The sequence below is a fragment of the Ostrea edulis genome, chromosome 4 (genome assembly GCF_947568905.1).
Source record: "Ostrea edulis chromosome 4, xbOstEdul1.1, whole genome shotgun sequence".
In the NCBI taxonomy this organism is placed as follows: Eukaryota; Metazoa; Mollusca; class Bivalvia; order Ostreida; family Ostreidae; genus Ostrea; species Ostrea edulis.
In genome coordinates, this window is record NC_079167.1 from 38,152,652 (window position 1) to 38,172,621 (window position 19,970).

General features: G+C 34.6%; 1 protein-coding gene across 1 annotated transcript; it reads left to right on the forward strand.

Annotated features, from left to right (window-relative positions):
• Positions 1-9,112: 9,112 nt before the first annotated feature.
• Positions 9,113-9,706, forward strand: LOC130053791 (uncharacterized). The gene has a single exon (XM_056161364.1). The coding sequence runs from the start codon at positions 9,113-9,115 to the stop codon at positions 9,704-9,706; it is 594 nt and encodes a 197-aa protein (XP_056017339.1).
• The last annotated feature ends 10,264 nt before the right edge of the window (positions 9,707-19,970 follow it).

A 19,970-nucleotide genomic window follows, 5' to 3' on the forward strand; every position in this document is an offset into this window, starting at 1 on the left:
TCAGATCTTCTTCGGATTTCCCCCAAAATATAAAACAGTCATCTAGATATCTTTTCCATGAATTCCTCAGATTTTGTCCAAGCTCTTGACTCATTTCCACATTGACTTTTCGATATAACATTTCTTCGAAATATCCCATTACTAAAATGCTGTATACAGGGGCCATTTTAGTTCCCATAGCTGTTCCTTTGATTTGTTTGTAGAATTCGCCATCAAAATGAAATGTGTTGTTTTCCAAAATGAATTTTATGGAATCTATAATAAATTCCATTGAGAAATTTCTTGGGATGAGTTCTGGGTGTTTTTCTATCCAAAAAGTTATAGCCTCTATTCCAAAGTCATGTGGGATATTTGTATATAAACTCGTTACATCAAACGTTAAAAGTAAGGTATTCTGATCTACAATTTCTGGGAGTTTGTTAAGAAAATCCATACTATCCCGAATGTAGCTAGGAACTTTTTGGCATAGATCCTTTAACAAAATATATATAAAATTACTGAGTCTGTGTGTTGGACATGCAGGTCCAGCCACAATTGGTCGTAGTTTTAGATCCATAGGTTCACTAGTAGTTATGTATGTTTGATTTTGTTCTTCAATAGCAACCACATCAAGGCCGCTATTGTAGAACAATATATTTTGGAACTGTATATTTCCCTAGTATAGACTCCGAATATCATTATTACATACAGAGTTACCGGCCCTGTAATGTTACGCACATAACATGACTCTAATAATATGCATTTAAACAATCATGAAATATTGGATTATTTATCAATTATATACATTTGTAAATTTCGTTAATTTCTCAGCAAAATTCATTTATGATTCCTTTAGAGCTTTTAAAACTATTTTGATCCACCTCAATGTTTTAAAATAGTATCGAAACCAAAAACATATAGCAATTGCGCATGCTCAAATTCTGGTCTTAGGGAGGTGTACTATCTCGGGTGTACGCCCAGTATTACGCTCCTTTGGGAAATGCGATTTCTGCCGGCCTAGATTTTGACGTAAATTAGTTATTCGGCTTAAGTTACGCCCTAAATTTACACCTTTTTGTGAAACGGGCCCCTGATGCCACCTTTGGATCACGGATTGCTCCGTTTATCTGATCAAGATATAGGGCTTACGGTCGGTGTGACTGGTCGACAGGACATGTTTACTACTCCTAGACACCTGATGCCACCTCTGGTGTGTCCAGGGATCCGTTTTTTACCTAATCTTAATTTGTATTCTTGATAGGAATTATGAGATTGATTGTTCTTCGTTATCTTCACCTTTTCAATAACAAGTTTGGTGCCATCTAACGGAACAGGAATATCTTCTTCTTTTTTTTTTTTTTATAGAGAAATCGTCTAGCCGTTTGTGGAAATGTGTGTTGCTGCAGTTTATTTCGGGGACATTGCCTTGAAAATCACCATACTCTGTCGTCGAAATAGATATTATCTAGGTCTTTGTTAACGTCTCAGTTTTCACGCAGCATTTTCCCTCAACACGTTTTGAATGTTTGTAGAATAAATAATCAGTATCTCAATTTTATTCGAAAACTATAATCATTTACAATGTATTTCTACAACATACATGTACACAATTCTGGAGTTTCTGGACAATCTGAAACAATAATCAATAGTAATAATAATCAACTGCTTTGATTACAACTTGCACCGAAATACACTTAACATATCATTATAACATTACAAAAACAACCATAGACAGCTAATTATTCAATGACTAACGGTATTCTAGCATCAGAGTAGCCTAATCACAATCGTCATTTATCTATCTATCTATCGATCTCTATGTTATTGGCTCATGCATATAAAAGAACTGGAACTATACAGTGAAATCAAAATAACGAGGAAACATAAAATAACATGACAATATTCTGAATATCTTAAAGTCACGTATATAAAGTCATAAATCTAAACATCCCCGTATATTGTGAATGACATAAATTACAAACACGACATGTTGACATTAAACTGATCATGTTCATAGAGTATGTAACACATCTACAAATCGTAAACAAAGTTATGCCTTATCCCTTTGTGATACACATTTCTAATGATACAATATAAGGTATACACAGGATCAACCATCAGATTCAATCCATTGCAAGTTCACAGAACCACATATCAAGTTCACTCAATGCATGTCCACAGAAATCCACAGAACTATTAAATTTATCAGTGGACTGGATGATACTAGTGTGAAAGGAAGTGAGAAAGTACCTGTTACTCCATTGTTTTCATTGAATATAATGAGAATGTGAAGAAAGAATACATAATACTGTAATGATAATAAAAGAATTGATAATACACAGAATGATACAATTGATACAAAGCAAAGATCACATGTATGAGTTGAAACTTTGCCTTATGGTATATTTTTTTTATTCATGCAGTAGCTCAAAGATCACCTGTATGAGATGAAACTTTGCCTTATGGTCTATCTTTTCTATACATGTCAAAAGTAAAGAACCAGGTCCACATGAAAAGTAAAGGCCTATTGCCAGAACATGCTCACGTGCAACGACATCTTTCTAGTTTAAGCAAGAAACTCATGCTGAGCGTCACGATTGCATTGGATAACATTTCCTAGTCAGCAAACTGAATTATTTGATGGAAATATGAGAGCAGAATTTTTATGAAGTTCTTTCTTCCCCATCACTATCAACAATACGATTATGGAATATTCCATGGGAATGTTGAACAAGAATTTGTTATACTGAACTATTACGTAATAATGAATATACATATATTTCTGAAGTGTACACAAGCACTGTAGTAGTCTTAGAAACAAAACTACAAGTCACAAATTTCTTAATTGTGATCATCAATTAGAGAGGAATGTATGTCATCAATCAATAAAACTTAGACTACCTGGGTATTCTCCAACCACATGATATACATTAAGCATACTTCATGAAGCACGTTTGCGCTTCGAGAAAACAATGCCGGCGTGAAGTTTTGCAGGTCATACCCTCATGCATTTTCAAAAATTAAATCTACTTGCATTGTACTTTAATTTCTGTCGGAATTCCAGGCCGTTAAAATAGACATACCTTATTTATCAAGACTCATGAAGCGCATTCATGAGGAAATGCCCCTAATTTCAATTTGTAAAGATATCAAAGGCAAAAACATTGGAAATGTAAATATATTCTAATGTTAACCAAGGTGAGATGTATTATCTGTTCCTCTTTATCAATACATGTTATTGTATACAAATTCTTACTAAAACTTTTTAAAAGTTCCCGAAAACTACCAAACTTTTTAGCAATTCTGTTTAGAATTTTCTTGGATAAATGAACAGCATTTGTCAATGATAGGCAACGACAGGAAAGTTAGTGCTTAGAGAATGCAGAATGAAGGTGTAATTTTAGTCGTATTTTGTGTGGAACTTTCTGAATTTCTACAGGCTCTTCGAACATTTCTGTGGACGAGCTTCCTTCTGTTTCCTCTGAGCTGGATGGAGCTTCTTTATCCCTGGTCCAGAAGTCTGTCTCGGTACAGCTTGATTCAGAAAATTCTGAAACAGATGAAGCAGTCGATCTGTATCCCTTGTCTCCACACTCCTTATTAACATCATAATTTGATGGGTCTTTTTTTCGACATTCACACTGCTTCCGGAGCATGTTGATTTCTTGTCGTAAATCGTTGTTTTCCGTCTGAAGTTCGGCAAGTTTTCTTTCCATATATTGCTCTAGAACTTTCCTCTTGACGCGGGATCTGCGAGCTGATACGTTGTTTTTCAATCGCTTCATCCAATAAAATACATCTTTGTGCTCATTTGGGACAAATGTTCGCTTTGCCCGAGATGACAAGTTAACATTTGACGTGAGCGTGCTAGTAGGTGCTTGTGAGACTGCAACTGCAGGAGTTTCAGGGAACGTGTTGAAATTTCTGTCCGTTAAGTCTAGATGTGGAAGCAAGTTAGCATTTTCCACGGGAAAAGACTCTGATTGACCGAGAGATTTATTGTTTGACATAAACGGATTTTTGTTCATCTGGAAAAGGCCAAAATACGCTGGTACGTTCACGATAGGCAGGCTACAATCAGCCATTTTGTCTGTCTCTGATGAATAATCTACAAGCATATGTACACATTTTTACCTTAACACATCCTTCTATTTATTATCACAAACGTCTTTATGTAATTTATCTTCTATGTAATTAACTTGTTACCAAAAAGAATAGACGATTCACATATACATTGAACAAAAATTATTTTCAGATGAATTGGGATTTATTTACATCCTACCATCCTGACATTAATTTTTTAGAAACAACGTCAAAGAAGGTTAAAAAAATTTATATCTCAAACATCACGCTTTTCCCCGTAGACATGACTAAAATTGTAAACGATGTACTTGGCTCGACCTAATTACAACAATTGAATAAATTATATACACATGTAAATACCTGTATCTAACCTCAAAAGAAATTCAACCCCGCTGAAGTCCCCTTCTACAAAGCACTATATCCAAACAGTTATTAATGATATTTCTTCGTTTTTAGAAGAAAAGAAAAATCGTTATGCCTTCCGAATATGATTGTACGCCTACTTCCATGCAAAAAATGTAAAGAATTATACACTATCATCCAATGAACATATATATTATACAGACACCATCAGTCATCATTATCATCCAATTAACGACTACACAATCTGTAAGAAAACCTAAAGATAATGAAAATAAATTTATCAGTTATTATATAGAGTCTTACCTAACAAATTCAACATCCACGTCAATTCCTGAATATCAAGCTAATGGCATATATCTTTCGTTTATTGCAATATATGAGTAAATCCTCAATTCTACTCACGTGGGCAGTGACCACGTGTGAATGAAATGCACATTTTTATATGATAAAAATATTCATATCTTAGTACATTTACTTACAGTATGTAGACCTCGTATCGGTTTTTTAACCATCTCTACATACACTTACTAGTAATATTTGTCATCAACATTAAAGCAAGACCAGCTCGTGTACAATTAAATGCCCATATCATATTCTTTTATACCAAATACATTGCAAATGTTAATCTTCATAAAATATTTCAAGGACTCAGTTTCACGAACTACCTATCCACATTTCATTATTATAGAAGTGTAATACGATCTCGATATTACATCTAAAATCAAACGTTTGATTATGGTAGTGTAGTGTGTAATGTGTTCCAGGTCTTTCTTGGACACGTACTGCAAATTTTCTCTTGACCACTTTTTGTCAAATATTCAGGCATGTTTGCATACAGATCTTAGATCCTATCAGGAAAGTCGTAAATTCTTTGTATAGCAGTTTTTGTTGTATAATTTGTATTCGATTTCATATGTACTCGCAAGGGCACTACCTGTATCTTATATCAAGCCTTTGGTTCCTATTGGTTCTCAAGGTTAAATATAAAAGATGAAGGTACCTAGAATGAACTTTCTAAAATTCCGTATGTTCTGATTTCAATTGATAGCACTTTCAAGAATTTTACAATATGTTATGTTGTGCGAGATGTCCTGTTTTACAGATCCTGGTTTCATTCAAATTTGATGCCACTACCACAAACGTTTGTTGTCGTCCCTCATTTAGAACTGTAATACTTAATGCATAATAGGTAATCATATTTGACGAAAATACTATATAAGATCGGGAAACAACTTACCTGACAGATAAACCCATCAAATACACAAAACAATTGTTTAAACAATTACGCTATTGCATGTGATGGCAGTTGACACGAGTCTTGCCAGCACGTGTTTGACTATCGTACTCAGTATCAGATGTTGCCATGGTGATATCAAACAAGGTGCGAGAGAGAGGGAGATTTATATATCACATAAATAACCCGAAGTCTCGCACTAAGTAGGAGGCTCAAGGGAATGTTTTATCTAACATAGACAATTAAAAGATATTGACATTTTATGATATACCTGTATGACGACAGCAAATTACAAGCAAAATATTTTTCAACATTTTCATGTAGTTCCAAGTTTGAAAAATGTCTGAACAAGTGTTAGTCTTACAACTAACAAGCATTTCATTATGTTTAAGGATGTACAGATTGGACAAAAGTGCCGGACCGATTAAACATTTCACTATATATTATCTGTATATTTTATTAAAAAAAATATCTAGTTCTAAAATATTAATTTGAAACCAATTTTTATCCACTTCATAATTTGGCCTATTTCTGTCCCCAACATGCAGATAAATTATGTCAACGTGCAAGATACTTATGTTGCATTTTGCATGTATGATGTCAGGTACTGGCGTTAGTAAATAAAAGTAATGTATGATGTCAGGTACTGGCGTTAGTAAATAAAAGTAATGTATGATGTCAGGTACTGGCATTAGTAAATAAAAGTAATGTATGATGTCAGGTACTGGCGTTAGTAAATAAAAGTAATGTATGATGTCAGGTACTGGCGTTAGTAAATAAAAGTAATATTAAAATAAAATTCTGTAAAAAGATTGGTAACTTGCATGTCTACATAATTATCTCACATGTAGACATCATTATATTGCATGTAGACATAATTATCTCACATGTCTACATAATTATCTCACATGTAGACATAATTATCTCACATGTAGACATCATTATATTGCATGTAGACATAATTATCTCACATGTAGACATCATTATATTGCATGTAGACATAATTATCTCACATGTAGACATAATTATCTCACATGTAGACATCATCATATTGCATGTAGACATCATCATATTGCATATTGACATAATTTTCGCACATTTAGACATAATTATTTTTGCATTTAGACATAATTATCTTGCATGTAGACGTTCAACGAATGACGCGAAAGCCGAGAAAGTTGTTCTCACCAAAACATCCAACAAGAATTGCGTGCTGGAACATCCGCACGCTATATCAAAGTGGTAAGTGTGTCCAAGTAGCTAAAGAAATGGATAGATACAACATTGAAATACTAGGCTTAAGTGAAGTTAGATGGAACACATCTGGTATAACAACAATAAGCACAGGGCACACCATCGTATATTCGGGAAATCCAAACATAAATGATCCACATGAGAAAGGAGTTGGATTTTTACTCAACAGAACATCAAAGAAAGCACTGTTAGAGTGGAATCCTGTTTCACAAAGAATAATTACAGCAAGATTCGACACAAAATTCCAGAAAACCACCATCATACAAGTCTATGCTCCAACTAATGAGGCTGAAGAATCTGAAAAGGATGATTTCTACAATGCATTGCAATCCACAGTAGATAAAACACCAAAGCGTGACATCCTTATCATCATGGGTGACCTAAATACAAAAGTAGGATCAGATAGAGTAGGGAGGGAGACAGAGATTGGAACACATGGAATAGGAAATATGAACGAAAATGGAGAGTTATTTGCAGACTTCTGTGCAGTCAATAAATTAATGATAGGAGGAACATTCTTCCCACACAAAACATGCCACAAGATCACATGGGTATCACCAGCAGGAAATGCAGAGAACCAAATAGATCACATTGCTATATCACACAGATGGAGATCATCACTGCAAGATGTTAGAAACAAAAGAGGTGCCGATGCTGCATCAGACCATCATTTACTAATGGCTACCATCAAACTAAAGCTGCTATCAAAGAAAAAAACAGAACCAAAGAGGAAAAAGTTAAATGTTGCAAAACTAAAGGAACCTTCTACAAAACAAAACTACCAAATAACCTTACAAAACAGATTCTCTGTTTTATCGATCGAAGAGGAAGACCAAGATATTAATACTATATGGGAGAAAACTAAGAAAGCCATTATACAAACATGTGAAGAAACCATAGGTTGTGTCCAAAAGAAACGTAAACATTGGATGTCAGATGACACTTGGGCTAGAGTAGAGGAAAGAAGACAAGCTAAAGAGAAAGTGGTAAGAGCTACAACCAGACACCAAACACGTCAAGCACAGGAGAACTACACCCAAAAAGATCAGGAGGTGAAGAAAAATTGTAAAAAAGACAAAAGAAAGTATGCAGAACATCTAGCACAAGAGGCAGAAACAGCATGTAGTAAAGGAGACATCAAAACTCTCTTTAACATCACCAGACAGCTGAGTGGTAAACCACCGACTACCAATACACCAGTAAAAGATAAAAACGGAAATGTAATAACCAAGATTGAAGAACAACTTAAGAGATGGAAAGAACATTTTCAGGAAGTACTAAATAGACCACCACCGACAAATCCACCTGATATAGAAGCGGGGCAACCACTAGATATAAATATTGAAGAAGTTACAAGAGATGAAATAGATAGAGCAATAAAACATCTTAAAAATGGGAAATCAGGAGGAGTTGATAACATTCCACCAGAGGCAATTAAAGCCATGGACTATATGTCAGTCGAGGCCCTTCACCGCCTGATAAACAGAATCTGGAAGGAAGAACAAATTCCAGATGATTGGCGAAAAGGACTCCTTATTAAACTTCCAAAGAAAGGTGACCTTTCCTCATGTAACAACTGGAGAGGGATCACCCTGTTATCCATTCCAAGCAAAATCCTATGTTATGTCATACTCTATCGAATTAAAGCAAAATTAAACAAAATGCTTAGAGATGAACAAGCAGGATTTAGACAAGAGCGTTCCTGTGTAGACCAGATAGCCACCTTAAGAATCATAGTAGAACAGACAATTGAATGGCAAACATCTCTTTATATGATCTTTGTAGACTTCGAAAAGGCTTTTGACAGTATCGACCACCAGGTACTGTGGGATATTCTCAAACACTATGGCATACCTCATAAAATCATCTCTATCATTCAACAGCTTTATGATGGATATAACTGCCAAATAGTTCATGATGGAAACCTGACCGATCCGTTTGATGTCACTACCGGTGTAAGGCAAGGCTGTCTCCTGTCCCCTCTCCTATTCTTAATGGTTATAGACTGGGTAACTAAAACAGCATATAAAAACCCAAAAGGTATACAGTGGACATTACAAAACCGCCTGGAAGATCTTGACTGCCGACGATATATGTATGCTATCACATAGATTTCAGGACGCAAAAGAACAGACCATCAGTCTTGAATCAACAGCAAGACAAACAGGCCTTCTAATCAATCCAGTAAAGACAAAGATAATGACAATAAACACTGCTCAGACAGAGAAACTACAAATAAGACACAAAGAAGTAGAAAATATAGAAGAATTCACATACCTGGGCAGTATCATCAGCACTACAGGTGGAACCGACGAAGACATAAAAGCTCGGAAAAGGAAAGCTCAACAAGCCTTTGCTATGCTAAAACCAGTTTGGAGAAACACCACCTTGAGAACTAGTACCAAACTAAGGCTTTTCAACTCTAATGTCAAATCTGTCCTTCTCTATGGGTCCGAAACTTGGAGAGAAACATCAGCATCCATCAAGACACTCCAAGTCTTCTTAAACCGCTGCCTAAGAATCATCCTTGGTGTGAGATGGCCAGATACGATTAACAACAAAGAACTGTGGAAAAGAACCAAACAAGAACCAATTGAGATAACAATTAGAACAAGAAGATGGAAGTGGATTGGACACACATTAAGAAAACCTAACACCAGCATAACTAAACAAGCTCTAGAATGGAATCCACAAGGCAAACGTAAGAGGGGTAGACCGAAAAACACTTGGCGTAGAGGGATCAATGCAGAGTTACAGGCCATCAATAAAACATGGGGAGAAACCAAAAAATAGCCCAAGACAGAAAAAAGTGGAAAGCTACTGTGGTTGCCCTATGTCCCCCATGGGACGAAGTGGATTAAGTAAGTATGTAGACGTAATTATTTTTGCATGTAGACATAATTATCTTGCATGTTGACATGCTTTTCTCACATGTTGACATAGTTCATCTTGCATTAGGGCCAGAGATATGCAACCATAAATTCATATAAATTGTAAACTATTAATATATAATTAATATATTTTGCTTATTTCGTAAGGTGCTCTATTTTCTGTACAATGTTCTTTTGAATATCAATACAGGGATAGTTCAAAGTGCAAAAGTAAAAACTGAAGAAATACAAGAGGCCCAGAGGCCTTATCGGTCACCTGAGTACTATTCAAATGTATCACTAGTCCCAAAGGCTATGAAATATAGAAAAAAAACTAGAGCAAAGCTCGTTGCAAAGCAACGAGAGATCTTCCGTCGGAGCTGTATGACATAAAAACCTTGAACTTGACCATATGTCCTTGGATCAGGTCCTAATGCAGCCTCAGTTCTGAATCAATGTTTAATCAAAGTCATTGTTTTTAAACAATAAAACAACAAATCATTTGAAATGAGACTGGTCGGCCATGGGTTTCTGAATATTCTATACGCATGTTTAGATTTGGTTTAATCATGATTATAAACTATTGATTTCAAAACATGTTCAGAAATAATTCGTTATGTTTGTAAAATGTATCCATTTTCTTTTTCATAACGAAGAATTTGAGTAAAGCTTGTGTGTTCAGTTAAAGTAGTGTGAAATCACAGATCGCTAGTCCAGCAGCGATGAATCTCCGATATTAAACACACATTCAGTTAGACATGATTGAGAAACGAACAGTATATTAAATTGCAGATTTTAAAATTGATGCCTGACTCAATGCTCTAGAGTTTTGAATTTAAAACAAATCAAACGTAAGACCAGGGACGTATAAACAAGTATATACATCCCCGGAAAGACTGAATTATTCGAAAAATACAATATGATCAAAAACATATCATTCTGTGTTATATTATGTTCGTTATCTTCACCTTTTCAATAACAAGTTTGGTGCCATCTAACGGAACAGGAATATCTTCTTCTTCTTTTTATAGAGAAATCGTCTAGCCGTTTGTGGAAATGTGTGTTGCTGCAGTTTATTTCGGGGACATTGCCTTGAAAATCACCATACTCTGTCGTCGAAATAGATATTATCTAGGTCTTTGTTAACGTCTCAGTTTTCACGCAGCATTTTCCCTCAACACGTTTTGAATGTTTGTAGAATAAATAATCAGTATCTCAATTTTATTCGAAAACTATAATCATTTACAATGTATTTCTACAACATACATGTACACAATTCTGGAGTTTCTGGACAATCTGAAACAATAATCAATAGTAATAATAATCAACTGCTTTGATTACAACTTGCACCGAAATACACTTAACATATCATTATAACATTACAAAAACAACCATAGACAGCTAATTATTCAATGACTAACGGTATTCTAGCATCAGAGTAGCCTAATCACAATCGTCATTTATCTATCTATCTATCGATCTCTATGTTATTGGCTCATGCATATAAAAGAACTGGAACTATACAGTGAAATCAAAATAACGAGGAAACATAAAATAACATGACAATATTCTGAATATCTTAAAGTCACGTATATAAAGTCATAAATCTAAACATCCCCGTATATTGTGAATGACATAAATTACAAACACGACATGTTGACATTAAACTGATCATGTTCATAGAGTATGTAACACATCTACAAATCGTAAACAAAGTTATGCCTTATCCCTTTGTGATACACATTTCTAATGATACAATATAAGGTATACACAGGATCAACCATCAGATTCAATCCATTGCAAGTTCACAGAACCACATATCAAGTTCACTCAATGCATGTCCACAGAAATCCACAGAACTATTAAATTTATCAGTGGACTGGATGATACTAGTGTGAAAGGAAGTGAGAAAGTACCTGTTACTCCATTGTTTTCATTGAATATAATGAGAATGTGAAGAAAGAATACATAATACTGTAATGATAATAAAAGAATTGATAATACACAGAATGATACAATTGATACAAAGCAAAGATCACATGTATGAGTTGAAACTTTGCCTTATGGTATATTTTTTTTATTCATGCAGTAGCTCAAAGATCACCTGTATGAGATGAAACTTTGCCTTATGGTCTATCTTTTCTATACATGTCAAAAGTAAAGAACCAGGTCCACATGAAAAGTAAAGGCCTATTGCCAGAACATGCTCACGTGCAACGACATCTTTCTAGTTTAAGCAAGAAACTCATGCTGAGCGTCACGATTGCATTGGATAACATTTCCTAGTCAGCAAACTGAATTATTTGATGGAAATATGAGAGCAGAATTTTTATGAAGTTCTTTCTTCCCCATCACTATCAACAATACGATTATGGAATATTCCATGGGAATGTTGAACAAGAATTTGTTATACTGAACTATTACGTAATAATGAATATACATATATTTCTGAAGTGTACACAAGCACTGTAGTAGTCTTAGAAACAAAACTACAAGTCACAAATTTCTTAATTGTGATCATCAATTAGAGAGGAATGTATGTCATCAATCAATAAAACTTAGACTACCTGGGTATTCTCCAACCACATGATATACATTAAGCATACTTCATGAAGCACGTTTGCGCTTCGAGAAAACAATGCCGGCGTGAAGTTTTGCAGGTCATACCCTCATGCATTTTCAAAAATTAAATCTACTTGCATTGTACTTTAATTTCTGTCGGAATTCCAGGCCGTTAAAATAGACATACCTTATTTATCAAGACTCATGAAGCGCATTCATGAGGAAATGCCCCTAATTTCAATTTGTAAAGATATCAAAGGCAAAAACATTGGAAATGTAAATATATTCTAATGTTAACCAAGGTGAGATGTATTATCTGTTCCTCTTTATCAATACATGTTATTGTATACAAATTCTTACTAAAACTTTTTAAAAGTTCCCGAAAACTACCAAACTTTTTAGCAATTCTGTTTAGAATTTTCTTGGATAAATGAACAGCATTTGTCAATGATAGGCAACGACAGGAAAGTTAGTGCTTAGAGAATGCAGAATGAAGGTGTAATTTTAGTCGTATTTTGTGTGGAACTTTCTGAATTTCTACAGGCTCTTCGAACATTTCTGTGGACGAGCTTCCTTCTGTTTCCTCTGAGCTGGATGGAGCTTCTTTATCCCTGGTCCAGAAGTCTGTCTCGGTACAGCTTGATTCAGAAAATTCTGAAACAGATGAAGCAGTCGATCTGTATCCCTTGTCTCCACACTCCTTATTAACATCATAATTTGATGGGTCTTTTTTTCGACATTCACACTGCTTCCGGAGCATGTTGATTTCTTGTCGTAAATCGTTGTTTTCCGTCTGAAGTTCGGCAAGTTTTCTTTCCATATATTGCTCTAGAACTTTCCTCTTGACGCGGGATCTGCGAGCTGATACGTTGTTTTTCAATCGCTTCATCCAATAAAATACATCTTTGTGCTCATTTGGGACAAATGTTCGCTTTGCCCGAGATGACAAGTTAACATTTGACGTGTGCGTGCTAGTAGGTGCTTGTGAGACTGCAACTGCAGGAGTTTCAGGGAACGTGTTGAAATTTCTGTCCGTTAAGTCTAGATGTGGAAGCAAGTTAGCATTTTCCACGGGAAAAGACTCTGATTGACCGAGAGATTTATTGTTTGACATAAACGGATTTTTGTTCATCTGGAAAAGGCCAAAATACGCTGGTACGTTCACGATAGGCAGGCTACAATCAGCCATTTTGTCTGTCTCTGATGAATAATCTACAAGCATATGTACACATTTTTACCTTAACACATCCTTCTATTTATTATCACAAACGTCTTTATGTAATTTATCTTCTATGTAATTAACTTGTTACCAAAAAGAATAGACGATTCACATATACATTGAACAAAAATTATTTTCAGATGAATTGGGATTTATTTACATCCTACCATCCTGACATTAATTTTTTAGAAACAACGTCAAAGAAGGTTAAAAAAAATTATATCTCAAACATCACGCTTTTTCCCGTAGACATGACTAAAATTGTAAACGATGTACTTGGTTCGACCTAATTACAACAATTGAATAAATTATATACACATGTAAATACCTGTATCTAACCACAAAAGAAATTCACCCCGATGAAGTCCCCTTCTACAAAGCACTATATCCAAACAGTTATTAATGATATTTCTTCGTTTTTAGAAGAAGAAAAATCGTTATGCCTTCCGAATATGATTGTACGCCTACTTCCATGCAAAAATGTAAAGAATTATACACTATCATCCAATGAACATATATATTATACAGACACCATCAGTCATCATTATCATCCAACTAACGATTACACAATGTATAAGAAAGCTTAAAGATAATGAAAATAAATTTATCAGTTATTATATAGAATCTTACCAAACAAATTCAACATCCACCTCAATTCCTGAATATCAAGCTAATGGCATATATCTTTCGTTTATTGCAATATATGAGTAAATCCTCATTTCTACTCACGTGGGCAGTGACCACGTGTGAATGAAATGCACATTTTTATATAATAAAAATATTCATACCTTAGTACATTTACTTATATAGACCTCGTATCGGTTTTTTAACCATCTCTACATACACTTACTAGTAATATTTGTCATCAACATTAAAGCAAGACCAGCTCGTGTACAATTAAATGCCCATATCATATTCTTTTATACCAAATACATTGCAAATGTTAATCTTCATAAAATATTTCAAGGACTCAGTTTCACGAACTACCTATCCACATTTCATTATTATAGAAGTGTAATACGATCTCGATATTACATCTAAAATCAAACGTTTGATTATGGTAGTGTAGTGTGTAATGTGTTCCAGGTCTTTCTTGGACACGTACTGCAAATTTTCTCTTGACCACTTTTTGTCAAATATTCAGGCATGTTTGCATACAGATCTTAGATCCTATCAGGAAAGTCGTAAATTCTTTGTATAGCAGTTTTTGTTGTATAATTTGTATTCGATTTCATATGTACTCGCAAGGGCACTACCTGTATCTTATATCAAGCCTTTGGTTCCTATTGGTTCTCAAGGTTAAATATAAAAGATGAAGGTACCTAGAATGAACTTTCTAAAATTCCGTATGTTCTGATTTCAATTGATAGCACTTTCAAGAATTTTACAATATGTTATGTTGTGCGAGATGTCCTGTTTTACAGATCCTGGTTTCATTCAAATTTGATGCCACTACCACAAACGTTTGTTGTCGTCCCTCATTTAGAACTGTAATACTTAATGCATAATAGGTAATCATATTTGACGAAAATACTATATAAGATCGGGAAACAACTTACCTGACAGATAAACCCATCAAATACACAAAACAATTGTTTAAACAATTACGCTATTGCATGTGATGGCAGTTGACACGAGTCTTGCCAGCACGTGTTTGACTATCGTACTCAGCATCAGATGTTGCCATGGTGATATCAAACAAGGTGCGAGAGAGAGGGAGATTTATATATCACATAAATAACCCGAAGTCTCGCACTAAGTAGGAGGCTCAAGGGAATGTTTTATCTAACATAGACAATTAAAAGATATTGACATTTTATGATATACCTGTATGACGACAACAAATTACAAGCAAAATATTTTTCAACATTTTCATGTAATTCCAAGTTTGAAAAATGTCTGAACAAATGTTAGTCTTACAACTAACAAGCATTACATTATGTTTAAGGATGTACAGATTGGACAAAAGTGCCGGACCGATTAAACATTTCACTATATATTATCTGTATATTTTATTAAAAAAAATATCTAGTTCTAAAATATTAATTTGAAACCAATTTTTATCCACTTCATATTTTGGCATATTTCTGTCCCCAACATGCAGATAAATTATGTCAACGTGCAAGATACTTATGTTGCATTTTGCATGTATGATGTCAGGTACTGGCGTTAGTAAATAAAAGTAATGTATGATGTTAGGTACTGGCGTTAGTAAATAAAAGTAATGTATGATGTCAGGTACTGGCGTTAGTAAATAAAAGTAATGTATGATGTCAGGTACTGGTGTTAGTAAATAAAAGTAATGTATGATGTCAGGTACTGGCGTTAGTAAATAAAAGTAATATTAAAATAAAATTCTGTAACAAGATTGGTAACTTGCATGTCTACATAATTATCTCACATGTAGACATCATTATCTCACATGTAGACATCATTATCTCACATGTCTACATAATTATCTCACATGTCTACATAATTATCTCACATGTAGACATAATTATCTCACATGTAGACATCATTATATTGCATGTAGACATAATTATCTCACATGTAGACATCATAATCTCACATGTAGATATCATTATATTGCATGTAGACATAATTATCTCACATGTAGACATCATTATATTGCATGTAGACATAATCATATTGCATATTGACATAATTTTTGCATATTTAGACATAACTATTTTTGCATGCAGACATAATTATCTTGCATGTAGACGTAATTATTTTTGCATGTAGACATAATTATCTTGCATGTTGACATGCTTTTCTCACATGTTGACATAGTTCATCTTGCATTAGGGCCAGAGATATGCAACCATAAATTCATATAAATTGTAAACTATTAATATATAATTAATATATTTTGCTTATTTCGTAAGGTGCTCTATTTTCTGTACAATGTTCTTTTGAATATCAATACAGGGATAGTTCAAAGTGCAAAAGTAAAAACCGAAGAAATACAAGAGGCCCAGAGGCCTTATCGGTCACCTGAGTACTATTCAAATGTATCACTAGTCCCAAAGGCTATGAAATATAGAAAAAAAAATCCACTTCTGAATATCTAAGCTAAATTCTAGTATTCAGCAACAGTATAAAACAAGATGTCTTCTTAAAACTTCAACACCCTGAAAAGTGCATACACTGAAGAAAGGCTTTACATTGTAATAGTATATAATATATGTAGTAATATTAAAATATATGAATAATTTGGACCCTCCTAGAGTCAAAAGTCTGGGATTGCGAAATTCACCATTTTTTGTACATTCTTTTCTGTTATTCCTAGATATGCATTTAGATTTAATACGGTATCAGTAAACTTAAAGTACTCCTTCAAATCATAATAATGATTTGGCACCACTCTAAAACCAAATCCCTATCCCATAGAATCATGAAATTTACAATTTTGGTAAAGGAAAAGTGAAGATAACGAACAGTGATCAATTTCATAACTCATATAAGCAATACAAAATATGGAGTTGGACTATCATGGACCCCTGGACACACCAGAGGTGGGATCAGGTGCCTAGGAGAAGTAAGCATCCCATGTCGACCGGTCACACCCGCCGTAAGCCCTACATCCCGATCAGGTAATCGGAGTTATCCGTAGTCAAAATCAGTGTGCCAAGAACGGCCTAACAATCGGTATGAAACACGTCAGACAGCATTTGACCCAATAATAGGTTGTATTGGCAAATTAGATCGTTATAACGACCATAGAATTTGCGAAATGCTGACTTTAAACGAGACTTTTGGAACCTCTGCATCATCAACTTGCTTATCAGTAGCCTGCTTTAAAAACGGACCATAAGCAGAAGAAGCTCTTGCGTATCGAATCAGTTCAGAGATATAAACACCATATGCAGGTGATAATGGAATATTGCTACATAAATATGGGACGTTGAAGATGGAGAAGCTGAAATCATCTCGTTTTTCATCAAGTTGAGCATAGCTCTGATACTTGCCAAAATTTCGGCATCACTGAAGAGACATCTGGTTCATAAAAATTGGTACCATATCAGTTTTACATTGTTAGTTTGCCGTTGATATCTATTTTCAATAAAAATATCTCAGTATGAAGCAGAAGTTGATGACTATATGGTGTCTTTTATTTCGACTTCACTGGAACATATCGAATCGACATATGGATGGAAGTTATTATTGTTAAAAGATAATACGTCATCGATATATCTAAATGTCGAATTAAAGGCCACGGCAAGAGATTTTTTCTTCTCAGGTAAAAGTTTTTGAATAAATTCTGCTTCATAGGAATATAAAACGGGTCAGCTAACAAAGAAGCACAATTCGTGCCCATGGGAATTCTAACAGACTGTTGGAAGACCTGACAACCAAAGACCACAAAGATAATTTCAATGAGGAACTCTAGCATATTCTTTATTTCAACTTCAGAGTACTTATGCGTGGAATCAGAGTTGCGTTTAACAAAGTAATTTTTGGATGACTGATCACTAGATATGAATATTTGCGTTTCCCATTTTTGTTGAAGAAGCAACTGTCTATGATGTCAAAATGCCTAGTCTTTACTTTATTGTAAGGGATGGTCGTGTAAAGAGTTGAAAAGTCATAGGTTTTGATGTAGTTGATTTGAGAAAAGGTTACTAAAAATTCTGTAGAATTTTTAAGAATCCACATTTGATTTACACCACTTCTAGCATATGTAGTAGCACAGTACGTTTGAAGTTTCTCCTTCACAGTTGTTCATATTTTCGTGAGGAGCAGCAAATATAGGGGCTTGGTAGAACATTTACTGGGTCCAGCAATGTATCCCCGTTTCTAAGGGTTTTTATGGAGTTTAGGAATCCAGAATAGGTACGGTAACTCGGTATTCATTCAATCCATTGACTGGGATGTTAAATATGTCTAAAACTGAAGCATGGTTTTGAAGAATTTCGTCTTTTGAAAGGGCAGTTGGGGTATATGTACGATTACCAAAAGTGGAATTAATGCCAAGTTCTTTTAGAATACAATTGTAATAATGAGCCTTACAAACAAAGACAATGATGTTAAAAGCTTTGTCAGCTGGAACCAAAACATATTCCTTATGTAACCTATCTAATTCTTTTATCACTTCTGGTTTACTGAACACAGAAGGATTGATGGTACATACTTTTGGTTTGTTGTGTCTAATGCGGAATATTCCTCTTATACTTTTAATCCATTCTGAGAATGTATCAAGTTTTTCTTTTTCATATTCAGCCCATCGTCTGGCATAATCCTCGACAGAATTCATAATAGAAATGAAGTTCTGTCTCCAATTGAAAGACCGAGGTTCTCTGTATTTAGGACTTTTTAGAATACGTGATTTGAGGTCCTCATTTTCAACTATATCAACAGCACCAGTAATGACATGTCCAGCTGGACTACAGTTGAAAGAAGACGAGGAACACGTGGTTGGATTAAGTATAAGATGGTCTATATCTAGGCACTGCAAAGTTTTTTGATAATTAAAAAGTTTGGATGCAATAGTAGAAGTATATTTGTAGGAAATACTGGGTATAGACTTGAACTTGAAATAAGTTGGAATCCACGACTGAACTCTTTTATGACGAAAATTGTTGCTTATGTTGACGGCATCTATTCCGTTGTAAATTTGAGCTTAAGGAACTGGTGGCACGATTTGGAAGGAATATCATCCATGACCCGTGGTGGTATAAAGAGTCTGTGATTGGCAACATCCATAATTATACAGTTCAGTCTATATTCAGGTATTGAAAATCCAAGTTTAGACTAGTGTGGCTTCTTGAAATGACGTATGTAGAATTCTCAATGGAACAGAGGAGAGTTTCGTCCGAATATGATGTGGACGTAATTGTTGATGTAAGGTAAAAGTGAATCAAACGTGACATCATTTATACTTGGTCTTTTGTATGAACGATGTCCATGACTGCGTTTGCGTCTTTGAGAATTGGGAAAGAGTCCCATCAAATTCACGTTATTTCCTTTTGGACTAGTCAAATTTCCCACATCATATACCTTCTCATTGCATCCATATGGAAATTCGGTACCTAGGGTTCTGAACCAGTGATCTTCTCGTTGTCTACGAAAAGGGGTACTTAATGTTGGACTATATCTGTGATGGTAAATTTTTTCAAAAATCGTTACCTTCATGGACAGTATGGAGTGGTCTGGATTACCTACTCTTTTTAATTATTCATTTATTTTCAATTTAGTATCAATGACATTAGAGCAGATACCATTGATATGTTTTGCACACATACACTATATATACCAAGTTTGGTCTCCACCCCTACCCCAAGGAATCCTGAAAGTTACAATTTTGGTAGAGGCCGTCCTACTTTATCTCACTATGCATTTAGGTTTTCTTAAAGATATACAGGTGTAGAGAAGAATAGTTTCGGAAATTGGTCAATTTTCAACA

Coding starts and splice junctions, on each gene's coding strand:
- LOC130053791 (XM_056161364.1), top strand. CDS start 9,113: ATGACAATAAACACTGCTCAGACAGAGAAACTACAAATAAGACACAAA.